Source organism: Leptonychotes weddellii, chromosome 14 (genome assembly GCF_054177405.1).
Source record: "Leptonychotes weddellii isolate Sample4059 chromosome 14, ASM5417740v2, whole genome shotgun sequence".
Taxonomy (NCBI): domain Eukaryota; kingdom Metazoa; phylum Chordata; class Mammalia; order Carnivora; family Phocidae; genus Leptonychotes; species Leptonychotes weddellii.
In genome coordinates this window covers 16,093,910-16,108,338 of record NC_138382.1, presented here as the reverse complement: position 1 = coordinate 16,108,338, position 14,429 = coordinate 16,093,910, and the positions used below count along the sequence as shown (strand labels likewise).

At 34.1% G+C, this 14,429-nt stretch overlaps 1 protein-coding gene across 4 annotated transcripts in view; it reads right to left on the bottom strand.

Moving 5' to 3' along the window:
• VPS13A (vacuolar protein sorting 13 homolog A) overlaps positions 1–14,429 on the bottom strand; it is a 262,998-nt gene that overhangs the window by 101,498 nt on the left and 147,071 nt on the right. For all 4 annotated transcript variants that reach the window (XM_081804091.1, XM_081804093.1, XM_081804092.1 and 1 more), the window contains 6 exons: positions 13,347–13,494; positions 10,172–10,322; positions 3,774–3,901; positions 3,257–3,426; positions 2,483–2,700; positions 1,534–1,766 (listed from right to left, as the gene is read on the bottom strand). In XM_081804091.1, the coding sequence (XP_081660217.1) occupies positions 1,534–1,766; positions 2,483–2,700; positions 3,257–3,426; positions 3,774–3,901; positions 10,172–10,322; positions 13,347–13,494 (1,048 nt within the window). The remainder of the gene's footprint in view (positions 1–1,533; positions 1,767–2,482; positions 2,701–3,256; positions 3,427–3,773; positions 3,902–10,171; positions 10,323–13,346; positions 13,495–14,429) is intronic.

Sequence of the window (14,429 nt, the reverse complement as noted above, 5' to 3'; positions counted from 1 at the left end):
CGGTTTGTCTTCTGTCCTGCTTTGTGTGCTGTGTAAGGAGCCAAGTTTAATCATATGGTGAATTGTCACTGAGTTTGGAATCCTGAACCCGCTTTCTAATTGTGATTTAACTTTGCTTTATGATTGAATAAAGCTGACGTTGTGGAAAGACACAAGTTGTGTGTGCGCCTTCACAGCGAGCTCATGAAACTCCTCTTCTATAGAAATAAAAGTTTTATCTGAGCAAAAGGTAGCTCAGAAAAAAAGACTACATTCCCCAACCCTTTGTGAAGATAAGTGTGGTCAGACAGCTAAGTTCCAGTTGTTAAAAAGAAAACCACGGGATCAAGATGGAGTCATGTATGCTAAGCTAAATCACTAAACTTAATACTTAACCTAAATGCCGTCTCAACCTTCCCCAGAAATGCACTCTTAGTCGATCTGGAATTTTTTGTCCTGCACCAATGAGGTAGTCTGTCACACAGACCCTTCTCCATCCCCCAAAGGACGATAATTTAATCCACCAAGAAGACTCCCTCTTTTCCCCCTTAGGGAACATGACCTTGTCTGAGACAACCCTTTCTTCTGCTAATAACTTCCTTGCCCCATCCTCCTTCCTATAAAGAATCTTCATTTTATAGAACTCCTACCTAGGAGCTTCTGGAATGCAGCCAAATGCATGAACTGCTTAATAAAGCCAATTAGATCTTCAAATTTACTTGGTCGGATTTTGTCTTTTAACAAAGCCAGATACAAATAAAAGAAATATATGTAAAATTTCTAAATTATAACCTAAAAGAGAATCCATATCCCCTCCATTTCTATTTCCTCTTTTCTTAGTGGTGAGCCATCAGCCTTGCAAACTAGGAAAATAAACTCTCTTGTATCCTAATATATATGTATTTACTTATAACACAATTATAGCTTATATTTCCATGTTGATGGTATTTATGCTACTACGACATTTATGCTTCCACTACTCCTTGCAGACGTCTACACATTTTATAAGTGTTCTATATGAGTAGTAGAAGTAATAGGTAGTTGAAAAAGATGTATGTCTTTGAAGAAATAAACTAATCAGTTATGAAGAGGTAGAAGGCCAAGAGGCTACCAGAGAGTAAAACGTAAATGTCACGTTTATTAAAGCAAATGGCTGCATGTTCAAGTAAGTTATATGTAGAAAAGAAAAAACATATCCGAGCAAAAATGTCCAGATGGGAGAAAAAGATTAAAAATAATAAAACTGAAACAACAAAGCAAACAACTGGTAGAAAGTCTCAAAGACCTAAGAGGAATTGATGTGGTCAGAAAGCCACGGTGAGGTCTTTGAGAAGCGTCCAGATGAAAACAACATCTTCAACTATTCCCACAAATACATACAACACCGAGGAGCAACTGGGGAAAGAAAAGAGTTTCAAAGCTGGTGTAATAATAATATAGACTAGGCTCTCTGAGAAGAAAAAAAGGTAAAAGTATTCAGGTAGTTTTCTAAAGTGGTATATACTAAATCCAAAATAGTTTACAATTAAGCAGATAATGAAAGAGTAAACTCACAGTCGTGATTTTGCCTTTTCTCTTGACTGGAAGAAATGGGCATGCTCTCACTTGAAGATCTTTAATGGCAGCAGTCATTGTATTATTCTCAAGGTCACCTTTCCAACAAATTTCACATTGTGTTGTAATGACTAATGCAGGAGCATCACTTCTTGTCATATCAGCCACAAACACAATTTCAGGATTTTTAATAATAATATTAATTTCCCACTTCTCTGATTCCTGTACAGATACTAAATACAAACAAAAATAAGTTCACATTTTAAAATATTTATAAATCTTTGCTATACATATTGTTTATGAATAATTATTTGTGATAAAATGTTTTTTCAAGTAAAAAAAATAAAAGAATCTTCGATCCCAAAGGAATCTACTGCAATTTTCTTAGTTTAAGAGTTCAAGATGCTATAGTCTTCAGAACATTTAAAATTTAAAAATGTGGGGAAAAAAAACCCTTTAATGGCAGAGCTGGAAACTTAGTTTCCAGCTCTCACCTTGATACTACTACTGCTCTACCACAATGAATGAAATATGTAAAAGATAGTGGAGAGCTATAAAAATAACAAAAATAAAAGAGAAATTTAAGTTACAATATTATCTTTAATTATGAAAAGTAATGGTTGGTTATTCTCCCTACGTGTTTTCATCAAAAAAATTCTTTGAAATTGCTGCCTGTGGGGAAGTATATTTTGCTTATTCTAATATAGGTCTCATAATTTGTGAACCCAGTATACATTTACATCCTGAAACACAGGCAAACTGCGCATTCTACCAGAAAGCACATTTAAGTTTTCCTTTTATTTTTTTTATTTTTTAAAGGTATTTATTTAATTATTTGACAGAGATACTGAGATTCACTTAACCTCATCATCTAGAAAGGTAATCAATGGTGAGCGCTACTGTAGCACTTCAGTAATACAGATACGAAATATTTTGGCTAATAACTAACCTTCTTCCTTAGCAGTCCATGTTTGAACACTGGTTTCTACAGCAGTGCCTGTGGTGTAGGCCTCAAGAAAGACATTTGCAACTGTCAGCAGAAATTCCACACTTGCACAAATATAAGTTTCTTGAAGGACTAAATCAGTCACCCAACCATCTCTGACTCTTCTATACTTTACATCCATCATGTCCTTTTTGTCAAACCCGACTGTCAGTCCTATCATTCTGAAAAACACAATAATAACAATTCCTGTGAGTATCTTACAAATAACCAAACACACCAATAAAAGGCAAAAGACCTCTTATCCATTTTACTAACAGCAAACCAGCATTCTGAAGTTATTTCTCCTAGGAAGATCACAAAGTACTTCAAACAACAGACTTAGAAACTTCCGGAGCACAACTGTTTCATAAACTAGGAAGTACTCTGTAAGAAATTAGAACTTAGAATCTCAGCATATTTGTCTTAATTTTTCATGTTTTCCCTTAATTTTTCATGTTTTCATGTTTACAACTTGCAGAGATCAATAATAATTTAGATAATAGAGATAAATTTAAAAATCCAATTTAATTGCACTGATTATTTCTACTTAACTCCACTGACCATCCAGTAAGAACAGCACATAACTGAACCAGGACATTTTAAATGCTGACTGAGAACCGTAACTCCATTAAATTGAAGCTCTAAAGATCTTGGGATGTACCCAGAAAACAAACATGCAACTTTAGGAATATGTTTTATAAAATATTATCAAACATTTCTCAAGTAAAACACTATTACCTAGGAGTTGCCTTCTTGACATGGGGCCTTTTATCATCTAAAATACAGTTTTTTAATGAAAAGGAAGAAAATGTTGAGTCATCTGTATACATTTTTGCCGTGCTTATGATATTCTCCAACTTAAATTCAGCAAGTTTCAGAGAAGGATCACGAACATCTGTAAAGGAAGTCTGTGGAAGAGAAAATCAATACAAATATTACACAAAAACAAAGTCTAATACATATTTTAAGATACAAACTACCACCTTCTCTATCTCCATAGGGCTTGCTAATGAAAGTCCAAAAAAAATTTAATTTAAAAATTTATTTTTTACATCGCTGCCTATAGGAAAGATAACTCATCTTAAAAGGGTAATGGTTAAATCTGTTATTAAAGTGAAATGATCAGTAACATTTTTCAGAGGAAAAGAGACTCCAAAATATATATGAAATATTAACAACTGTTACTTTAATAATAAGCATTCACCTATATAATTTTCATCATGTGAGAAAATATTTTCTTTTCTCCCTAACTCACCTGTTCAGGACCTGGACTATACAGTACCATGGTGAGATAGTCGGTCCTGAAGCTCATATTCAATGTTGTCTTAACTCGAGAGGCCTGTGAATGTACTTCCACCACGGCAGCAGTCACTACAGTCGTTCCTTGGAAAAGTTAAAAGTTATTGGATAAAAAAGTCAAGAAAGGTAGAAGTCATTAAAATAGGTTTTAAACAGGTTTAACAGAATTTTCAGAGAATGTTACTCAACAAAATAATAAAGATTAGAAAATTCAGAAGTCGAACTCAGTAACTCCCAGATTAGGATTCTTTCCATAATAGTTTAGGAATAAAACACTTGGTGCCTCCGTTGCCATTTTTGTAAGGTGAGAATAATAGAACTAACCACTGGGTTTGTTTTGGGATTAAATAAAAGAGCATGTATAAAATACTTATTAGATTACCTGGCGCATACTTTAATATTCAAATTTTACTTCAAAAAACTAAAACCAAAGAAGATATTTTAGATATTTTAAACAACTGTTCCACTGAAAAGGAGGATCCAAAATTCATTCTTTCCTGCATTCTACATTTTGAGTCAAGGCATTATATGTACATGGAATATTTTAAACGGGCTTTTTATTAAAACATAGCAATTGCTAATTATCATGCTACCCAACTGCAGAGACCAGTGCCACCACATCACGTAACTTATTTTTAATTTAGGTAAAATTTACATCAGTGGAATATGTAGATCTTAGCTGAACAATTTAATGAGATTTTGTACATCCATGCTACCAACACTCCCATTAAGATACTGAGTATTTACATCATTCCAGAAAGTTCTCTCATACCCTTTTCCAGCTCTTCCCCAGCCTCCCTACCATTCTAATTTTAATTACAAAGATTAGTTTTGTTTGTTCTTAAATTCTACATAGAGTAACATTTAAAGTAAAACCTGTTTCATGTTTGGCTTCAGGCAGTTAACATATTTCTGACATTCATCCACATTGTCACACGTTTCAGCAGTTAACGCTTTCTTACGCAGTCTATGAAAATACACAATTTTCCTATTTATTCTAGACTGATGAACATATGGGTTGTTTCCATATTTAAGCGATTATGAACAAATCTGCTACAAATATTCCTAAGTCATTTAGTGTATATATACACCTATTTTGGAGGGGGTAGAAGAAATACTTGGACCTGGAATTGTTTGTCACAGGGTAGATATATGTTAATTGCCGAACTCTAAGTAGTTATACTACTTCACATTCCCAACAGCATTACCTGAGTCTCAGTTGTTTCAAACTCTCATCAATACTTGCAGCTGTCAGTCTTAAAATCTGACTCATCTGGTAAAGTGAAGTTTTCCTGATAAGTAACTATGTTAGCACATTTTCATCTGCTTACTTTCCATTTAATATATCATCCTTTCCCAAGTATCCAACTCGTCTGGTAATTATTTTAGTTTAAGTTATTAATTTCAATGAGTTTTCAGGTATTCTAGATATGAAAACAACGTCAGATACACATATCATGAATATGTATACCAGACTGAGGCCTCACTTTTCACAATCTTGATACCATCTCTTGATAAGGAGAAGCTAAAAAGGTTTATGAAGGCTATAAACTTTTTATAATTAGTGTTTTATGATCCCATGATCATGAAGATACTCTTCTATGGTTTCTTCTAGAAGCTTAAAAGTTTTAGCTTTCAAATATATGTCTTTCATCCACCTCAAATTAATTTCTGTGTATGGCATTAAGGAACAAGGTTCAACTTTTCCTGTTAAAAGGTTTATCCTTTCCCTATTGACTAGTCTTTGTTGAAAATCAGTTGACTCTACTTGTGTGTTTCCTGGACTCTTTTTTAAAAATCTGTGTTAACTTGTTGTTTTAGATTTACTGCAAATTTTGAAATCAGATAGTATTAATCTTTGTCTTTCACAGTATTTTTTTTGCCCTTTGTTTTGGGTTTTTTCCTGGCTACCTACTCAAAGGCATTTTTACTTCTTTCTACTCTTTAGATCTATTAATCCTTCTCCTGGTCTTATTACCCTGACCATGACTATGAGTTAACCTGGTATGATGATTGTGGACATTTCTGACTTGTGTCTACTTTAGGGGGAAAACTTAACACTTCAGCATTAAGTATGCCTTTTAGATATTCTTAGTTTTCATCACAAATAGGTGCAGAATTTTGTCAAATGCTTTTCCGGCATCTACTGAGATATGATTTTTTCCCTCTTTATTAATTTGGTTTATTATATTAATTGATTTTTGACTGTCAAACCAACTTTGCATTTTGGGATAATTCTCATCTGGTCAAGATGAAATATCCTATATCCTTATTGCTGGATTTAGTATGCTAATATGTTAAGAATTTCCATGTCTGTGTTCATGAAGGATATTGGTGTGTGATATTCTTTTTTTGAAAAGTCTTTTTCTTTTTTTTTTTACCAGGGTAATGCTTGTTTTAGAAAATGGCCAAGGAATTGTTTCCTCTTTATTTTCCAGATGAGTTTGTGTAACACTGGTATTATTTCAAACTTCAGTATTTAATAGAATTTATCACTGGAATTCAATTCCTTTAACAGATACAGGGCTACTCAGACGTCTTATTTCTTCTTATGTCAGTTTTGGCAACTTTGTGTTTTCCAGGAAATTTGTCCATTTCAAACAAGTTGTAGAATTCATTCTCACAAAATTATTCATAATAGTCCCTTATTGTCCTGATAACAATCTGCAATAACTATTTAATTCCAATACTGATAATTTGTTCTCTGTCTCTCTCCCTTGTCCTAAGGGTTTATCAAATTTATTAATTTTTTCCAAAGAAAACAATCTCTGACATTGCTAATTTTCTCCATTGTATATCTATTTCTCTTCCGTTGATTTCTACTCTTATCTGTGTTACTGCTTCCTTTTATTTACTCTGGATTTAATTTGCTCTTCTTTTTCTCCAGGCAAAAGATTTAATCTCTTAAACTCTTGTTCTTTCCTCATCAAATCCCTTATAGCTACAAAGTTCTTTCAGCACTGCTTTAGTTGCATCCCACAAGTTTTTATTAGATTTTATGTTCATTACCTTCCAGCTTAAACACTTTTCTAATTTCCCTTGTCTTTTTTGACTCACAGGTTATTTAAAACTTGTTTAATGTCCAAGTATTTCAAGCTTTCTTGACACCCTATTGCTACTGATTTCTAATTTAATTCCATATGACCAGAAAACTTCATGGCCCCCCAGAACAGTGAATATTATCCTTGTGAATATTCCAAGAGCCCTTTAAAAAAAAAAGTGCATTCTGCAATTACTGAGTGTAGTATTACACTAATGTCAGGTCAGTTTATTAACAGTGTTCAAATGTTCTGTATTTTGACTTTTTTGTCTATATTCTATCAATTACTAAGAGTGGTATGCTAAATCCACCACTGATTCTGTGTATGTGTATTTCTTCCTTTAGTTTTGTCAATTTTTGCTGCATGTTTTGAAGCTCTGTTATTAGTTACAGTACATTTAAAGTTGTTGGCTCTTTTTTGTGAATTGATTCCTTTATCATTGTTAAAAAAAAAAATACAAACTTTTAAAAAAAACATTTCTGAGACAATCAGGAGAAAATGAAGCCTACCAGGATATTCATGGTTTACAGGAAGTACAGCTAATGGGATATATTACTGTGATAATGTTACTATGACTACATTTAAAAAGTAAAGTTCTGGGGCACCTGGGTGGCTGTCGGTTAACCATCTGCCTTTGGCTCAGGTCATGATCCCGGAGTCCTGGGATCGAGCCCCACACTGGGTTCCCCAGGGAGTCTGCTTCTCCCTCTGCCCTGCGCCCCAACTCTTGCTCTCTCTCTCTCAAATAAATAAAATCTTAAAAAAATAAATAAAATAAATAAAAAGTAAAGTTCTTACTGCTTAAATACCAATTAAAGGTATAACATCTGAGATTTGCTTTAAAATCATCTAATGGGGTGGGGGAAGAAAATGCAGAGTTAAAGCTGTGATAAAGGCAGCCACGTGACACCAGTTGTTGAAACTGTGTTGACGGGTATGTGTGGATTCATTACCTTATTCCTTCTACTTTGGAGTATGTGCAAATTTCAAGAAAATTATTAAAACTGTAATGTATTTAAATGTCTATTTTTCATTTCATTTTAGACATTATCTTTACATTCCCCACTATTTAAGTCCTTACAACTTCCTCTATCTCTCCTATCTTCCAGCTTTGGGCAGTTATGTCTTAATCTCTACGTTAACATGTGTTAATTACATTCTTATTTACACAGTAAGTTTTCCATGTGTTAACTATAACTGTGATAATTTTCAATGAAGAGAATTAACAGTTTATCATAACACTTTTTTCTGCTGCTACATCACAACTAGTCCAACTCTCAAAAAAGAAGAGAGAATCTCTTGTGCAAAATCTTAATCCACTTCACTTCTAGACTAGACTACACTATTTGGTAGAGATTTCTCTCTTCTTAGGAACCAAAAACATGTCATCTTTTCCATATCACTTATGTAATGTAGTTAATTAATCCCTCATTCTATATATTATATGAAATTTATGCTATCTTTTTTTTTAAAGACATTCTTCAACTTTAAAAAAAATTTTTTTTTTAAGATTTTATTTATTCATTTGACAGAGAGATAGCGAGAGCAGGAACACAAGCAGGAGTGGGAGAGGGAGAAGCAGGCTTCCCCTGGAGCAGGGAGCCCAATGTGGGGCTCGATCCCAGGACCCTAGGATCATGACCTGAGCCAAAGGCAGACACTTAATGACTGAGCCACACAGGCGCCCCTTTTAAAATTTTTCTTATGGCAAACCAAGGACTTTCTAGGCCAATAAAATGGAAAATTTTGGGATTCCTTTTCAATGGACTTCTGAGGAGGCCCATTGTTTTTGGATCCCATGTTTTCCTTTCTCCTGGATTCCCTGTTTGTTTTGCTAGATTATATTTTCAAACTAATTTCTTTAGGAATGAGTATGAAAGAAGTAAACTTTGAGTCACTAGAAATTTGAGAATTATTGTGTTTTCACATTTTATGGTTTGACTATATATAGAATCCTAACTTCAAAATCATTTTCCTTAGAAATCTGACTATAGTGCTCCATCGTCTTTTAATCATCCATCTACTCCATCCCATCCAGTTTTTTTCATGATAATCTGATTCCAATCACTTTTTTCCCAAGCCCCTAATAAACAGCTTGCTTTTGTTCTGAAACTTTTGAACTTTTGAAAGATCTATACTTCTTAAGTTTTATCTCATTTTATGTCTCTGTGGCTTATTTTTCTGCTGTGTCATGGGAGATTACATCAACTATATATTCCAACTCAGTACTTACATTTTAACCTCATGCTTACTGCATTTGTTCTGTTTCAAAATTTCACCCATCATATTTTTGGGTTCCAAGAACTCTTATCTTGAGAGGGTGGAAGACAGTGATGGTAAGATTCAGTTTCTATATTTTCAAAATCCTCTGATTATGAATTAGAGTTTGTTTTCTGTTTGTTTACATTCTCTTGTTACCTGAATTATTTCAGTTTCACTCATAAAAACAGTATTCTGTTATCCTGGTTTCTTTTATGATTAAGTTCTTGCTATTTTCTTCACCTGACCATGAATATTTTAATAAAGGATTGGGCTGATTATTCTACCCAGTAAGAATAGAGTTTCCTATAATGTTATAAGCATAGGGTTGTTTTAGTGGTAGGATTCTCCCTGACTGGAAAAGGTGTGTGTTATCTCAGGGCTTTGCAAGAGTGGGTCTGGAAGACTAATAGGTTTCATTTGGAGGTAAGTAGGTTTGAGGATCCCCCAAAATGAGAACTCTATTCTTGTGAAGCACAGTCCTCCCAGCAGCCTTAAGTGACCCAATTCTCTCTTATGTGCTGGTGCTTAATTTAGAACCCAGTCAGATTCCACACACCACATTAAATCCAATATTAGATACAACCTCTTTCTGCGTTATAGTTCCCTCTGCCCTATTACACCCATCTATCTTCCAGATACATGTTGAAATTCATCATTTACTAATGATCATTCTTTCTTGACATCATTAATATTTTGATACTTCTAATATAAAATATTCCATCTGGGATATATGCTGCACTAGGAATGAGAGAGAAGAGGGGAATGGGGAGAAAAATTGAAAATAAGGATGTATAGGGCATTTGGGATAACAAGAATAAATACGAAGGAATTTTGTCACAATACAACTAGGAATTTTGATTCAACGAAAAAAAAAATCAACAGAATGCCTAATAAAAGACAATTTAGAGATACCCAGATTGGATTAGCTAATTATAAAAGATCTATAAATCTTATTTTCAAAAAACTCAAAACTAGAGAATGGAGAGGAGGGAGGAAGAAACGTGGGATTAGGGATGGAGAGGGGAAGGCTAATTTGAGGTTAAGAACATACCTTCTAAATGGTGTGAAGCATTAGTAGCTCCACTATTAATACTACTCTGATCTTTTACTCCTGCAGATGAGGCACCACCACCTTCTTCGTACCATATATTGCTATATAATGTTTTAAAAATAGTTGTTATATCTTCTTGACTAAGAATGAACTGTGAAAAGAAAGATTTGCTTATTTTAACATTATTACTTTATGTAGTTAGAAATTCTCTTACTCTGAAAAGCAAGTGTTTCATTTCAGTCCTCTACAAACCAATTTTTTAATGCATTAGATATTTCTACTAATAGGATATTCAGTTTCCTAAATGAATGATCTTAGTACTTTGCGAAATACATAAATTAGATGTCAATACCAATGAAACTATGAATGATAAGTTTTTTTATGAACATATCAATTAATCTAATAATTTAAAACCTTTAAAATGAACTTTCATTTATCTACTTTGCATTTTTTTACTTACTAAGCACCTCAATTTACAAATACAAATTACTCAAAAATATTGATTTGCATCATGAAAAATAATTCACAGTGTGTTTTATACGAATTATTTTTTAGTTTGGACCTCAAAGAGTCCTAGGTATAAAGAATATATCCTGATTGTATAAGCTGAGATTTAATTGTATAAGAAGCTGAGACTTAAATTCACTTAAACTCATGCACTAACTCAAAACCCCATGTGTTGTGAATTTAGCCTAAAATCACCAACATAAGAACTATATCGAAAGCTATGATGGTTAATTCTACGTCAACTTGCCTAGACCATAGGATCTACATATTTGGTCCAGTATTATTCAAGATGTTACATATATGATGTGTATATAGAATACATACAGGATGCACAGACCATCTACAAATACCCAGCCACCTTCTCGGGCACACCAACTAGGATGAAATTGGTTCTTCATGATCCACTCAAGTAGTTAACAGCTGTTGCAGCCTGCCTCAGGAGACCACATTTTTAACCTCTCCTGAACCTCATCCTCAGTGTCAGGGAGACGCTAAAACTGAGTCATCAAGAAGTCAGTCTACTGTATCCAGACCAAGTGTGTGTACACACACACACACACACACACACAAATACACACATCCTATTGACTATGTTTCTCTGGAGAACTAAAATACAGTGAGACAAAAAACAAAACAAAACAAAACTATGAGTTTTAAATTGATATGTTTTAATCATCTCAAGGAAATAATTTTAATCCCACAAAATGAGTTTTATTTGTACCAGGATTCCTTTTGACTATATTTCAAAGATGATATACTAATCCAGTGTTTTCACTTACTCATGTGACCTTGTGTTTATTATGTATCTGGTATTACAAAAATAGTATGTTCATATAAATTAACAAGCTGAAGTTAAATATTACAACCATGTCTAAACCATGTCTTTCAATTAGTACATGTATACTGAATGCCCCCCAAATACTGATATTAATGATCACTCTTCAGTCTTGCCAACAGCTCGGTCCAGGAAGTTGCAAGAACTATAAGGATCCCAGGACTGCTGGTCCATGGCTCCTACATGTCAGGACAGGCTATCCTGCTACTCCCAAATGTCTGACAAGTCAGAAATCACAAGATGCAGCACTTAGTCTAGATGCATTAGAGTAACTGATTCCAACCTCTCCCTGATCCAGGAGGGGTCAAATATGTGGACCCAGGTCCATACCTGCTGACAATTCAGGTGGATCAGGACAGTGAAAGACCCAATTTCATCTGCCCTGGAAGGCAGCCAGCCCTTTTACAGATGGTCTGCAATATCACCTGAACATGCTGCAAGCATTATTCCTGGAGAAGAGGGGAGCAAAATGGTGTCCCTGCTGCCCCACAGAGATCTCTGCCTAAGACCTGGGCCTACTAAGGAGAGGATCTGTGCAGTATGCTGGGTAAAACGTGCTGCCTATGTTTTAAAAGTTTCTATCAGTAGTCTTAAAATATGGAGAGACTTCAATTTTTATCTTAGGAAGATACTTTCTGGGGCACCTGGGTGGCTCAGTTGGTTAAGTGTCTGCCTTTGGCTCAGGTCATGATCCCGGGGGTCCTGGGATCGAGCCCCTGCATCAGGCTCCCTGCTCAGCAGGGAGTCTGCCTCTCCCTTTCCTTCTGCCTCCGACCTCCACTTGTGCGCTTGTGCTCTGTCTCTGTCTCTCTCTCTCATAAATAAATAAAATCTTAAAAAAAAATAAAGAAGATACTTTCCATTTACAAGTTAGGGAGTCTAATATGATCTTATACACTAAGAGCTTAAGGATTTTCAGTTGAGATGATCATGTTTTAAAATCTAAATGTATTTCTGAATTTTAAAATCTGAAACCTTTAAAAATGATCGTTTTCTCTTTTTGAATACATTTTTTTGGGGGGAGAGAAATAGAAAGGAAACTGGGGGTGGGAGGAGGGAAGAGGATTTGCTGAGTAGGCTTCTTAAAGTAACCTTCCAGACAGAGTATGTGCTACTATCACTTTAGCAAAGCATGTGATATAGTTTTGACTTCCATGCAGTCAAAGGGAAGATAGGAAATTTTGCATAGTTACATTAGAGTTCTGTGAAGCAGTATCAAGCAATAGCTAGGTAAAGTTATGCATAAGGAACTGACCCATTTGCCATCTTCATCGTCAACCTCTTCCATTTCTTCTAGGACCTTCTCTAGGTTATTTCACATATTGTCGTGGCTTTAAATACCATCTAGATGCTGATGACTTTCACATTATTTTTTCTAGCCTAGCCCTCTCCACTAAGTTCTAAATTAATATATCCAACGGACTACTTATCAGATCTGATATTTGCTTCCTGTATGGAATTTACCACAATTTATAACTACTTTAATTACATGCCTATGTACTTTTTTATAGTCTAACTATCACACCTCTAACACCATGACTGCTAACCCTTGCATTAGACTGGTTAGATTCCATGAAGCCAGAGATAATGCCATAGCTTCTTTGCCACTGTCTCTCCATATATAACATTGGACCTAACACAGAGAAGCCATTTAAATGTTTGCTGAATGAATGGAGAACATTCAATGAATTCTAAGTTAATATAGCTACTATTTCAATTTTGACAGAGCTGATCAATATGTAACATCTACACCAAAATATCTTATGTTCCCAAGCAATACTTTTAACCAACGAAACAGAAATCAACAAGCAGAAACAGAAATCAAAAAGTTACCTCCATGGGCTTTAGCTGAGCATTTACATTAAAACAAGGAACTTCCTGGTACCACTCCCAAGATAAATTTCGCTCAACAATCACCTCAAGATTTAATGGCAATAGCAGATCTAGTACTTCCTGGTATGCATCATCAATAAATTGAGTCCTGTAAGTAGAAATAAAATAGTTTTGTTTCATATACACTCATAGTAAAAAAAATTTTTTAAATTTATCTTTCTATATACAAACAGTAAAAATCAATAATTTTTTTATTTAAAGAAAAATAAAATCTACCCAGCCTCCCTAGTCAAAATGAGAGATATTGCACCCCACCGTGAATTTAGGTAACTTTCTCTGAGCTCAAGTTATCCATATTATAAAGAAATCAATCTTTAGAGTAAGATTTTGCAATATGTTAAAAAAAATGCCAAAAATATGTAAGTTGGATAGTAACCCTTAAATGAGAACTATCTCTATATAATTGGAAAACATACATTATAGATGACACCTCATTATAAAAACAACTTAATTCACTCACTTAGGTATGGAGAATACCACATATCCCCTTAACTTGATAGCAAAGTTAGACCATATAAAATGTCTACTTCTGTGGATGAAAAGCAGTTGAATATGGGAAATTTCATATTAGGTTGAAACATATTTGCCTTTCCAAATATTCGTAAGGGTAGGAATGATGCTCCAGAATAATGAAAACAGTAGATTACTGAATGCATTTCAAGTGATAATGTGACCACAGAAGCCTCTCACTGTATGTTCAAGTGACAACTTCAAAGTGGTACTAATAATGTACTTACATTTTAACTAGTGGCAAATTCCAAATGCTTCAACTAGGGTATGTATGAAGCTATGACTGCAGAATTTTAGATTCACTTACTCAAGTGGAGAGAAATATGGGAGTCATCAGGGATCTCTCAGAATGCCTAATATCATACCATTTTATGAATTAAATGCATGCATGCTTGCAATCTCCACTTAATGGGAATAAGTTAGGAAATCTAAAAGGCCTATAAAGAATATTTTATTTTTTTATTTTTAAAATTTTTAATTTTTTAAATTCCAGTATAATTAACAGAGTGTTAT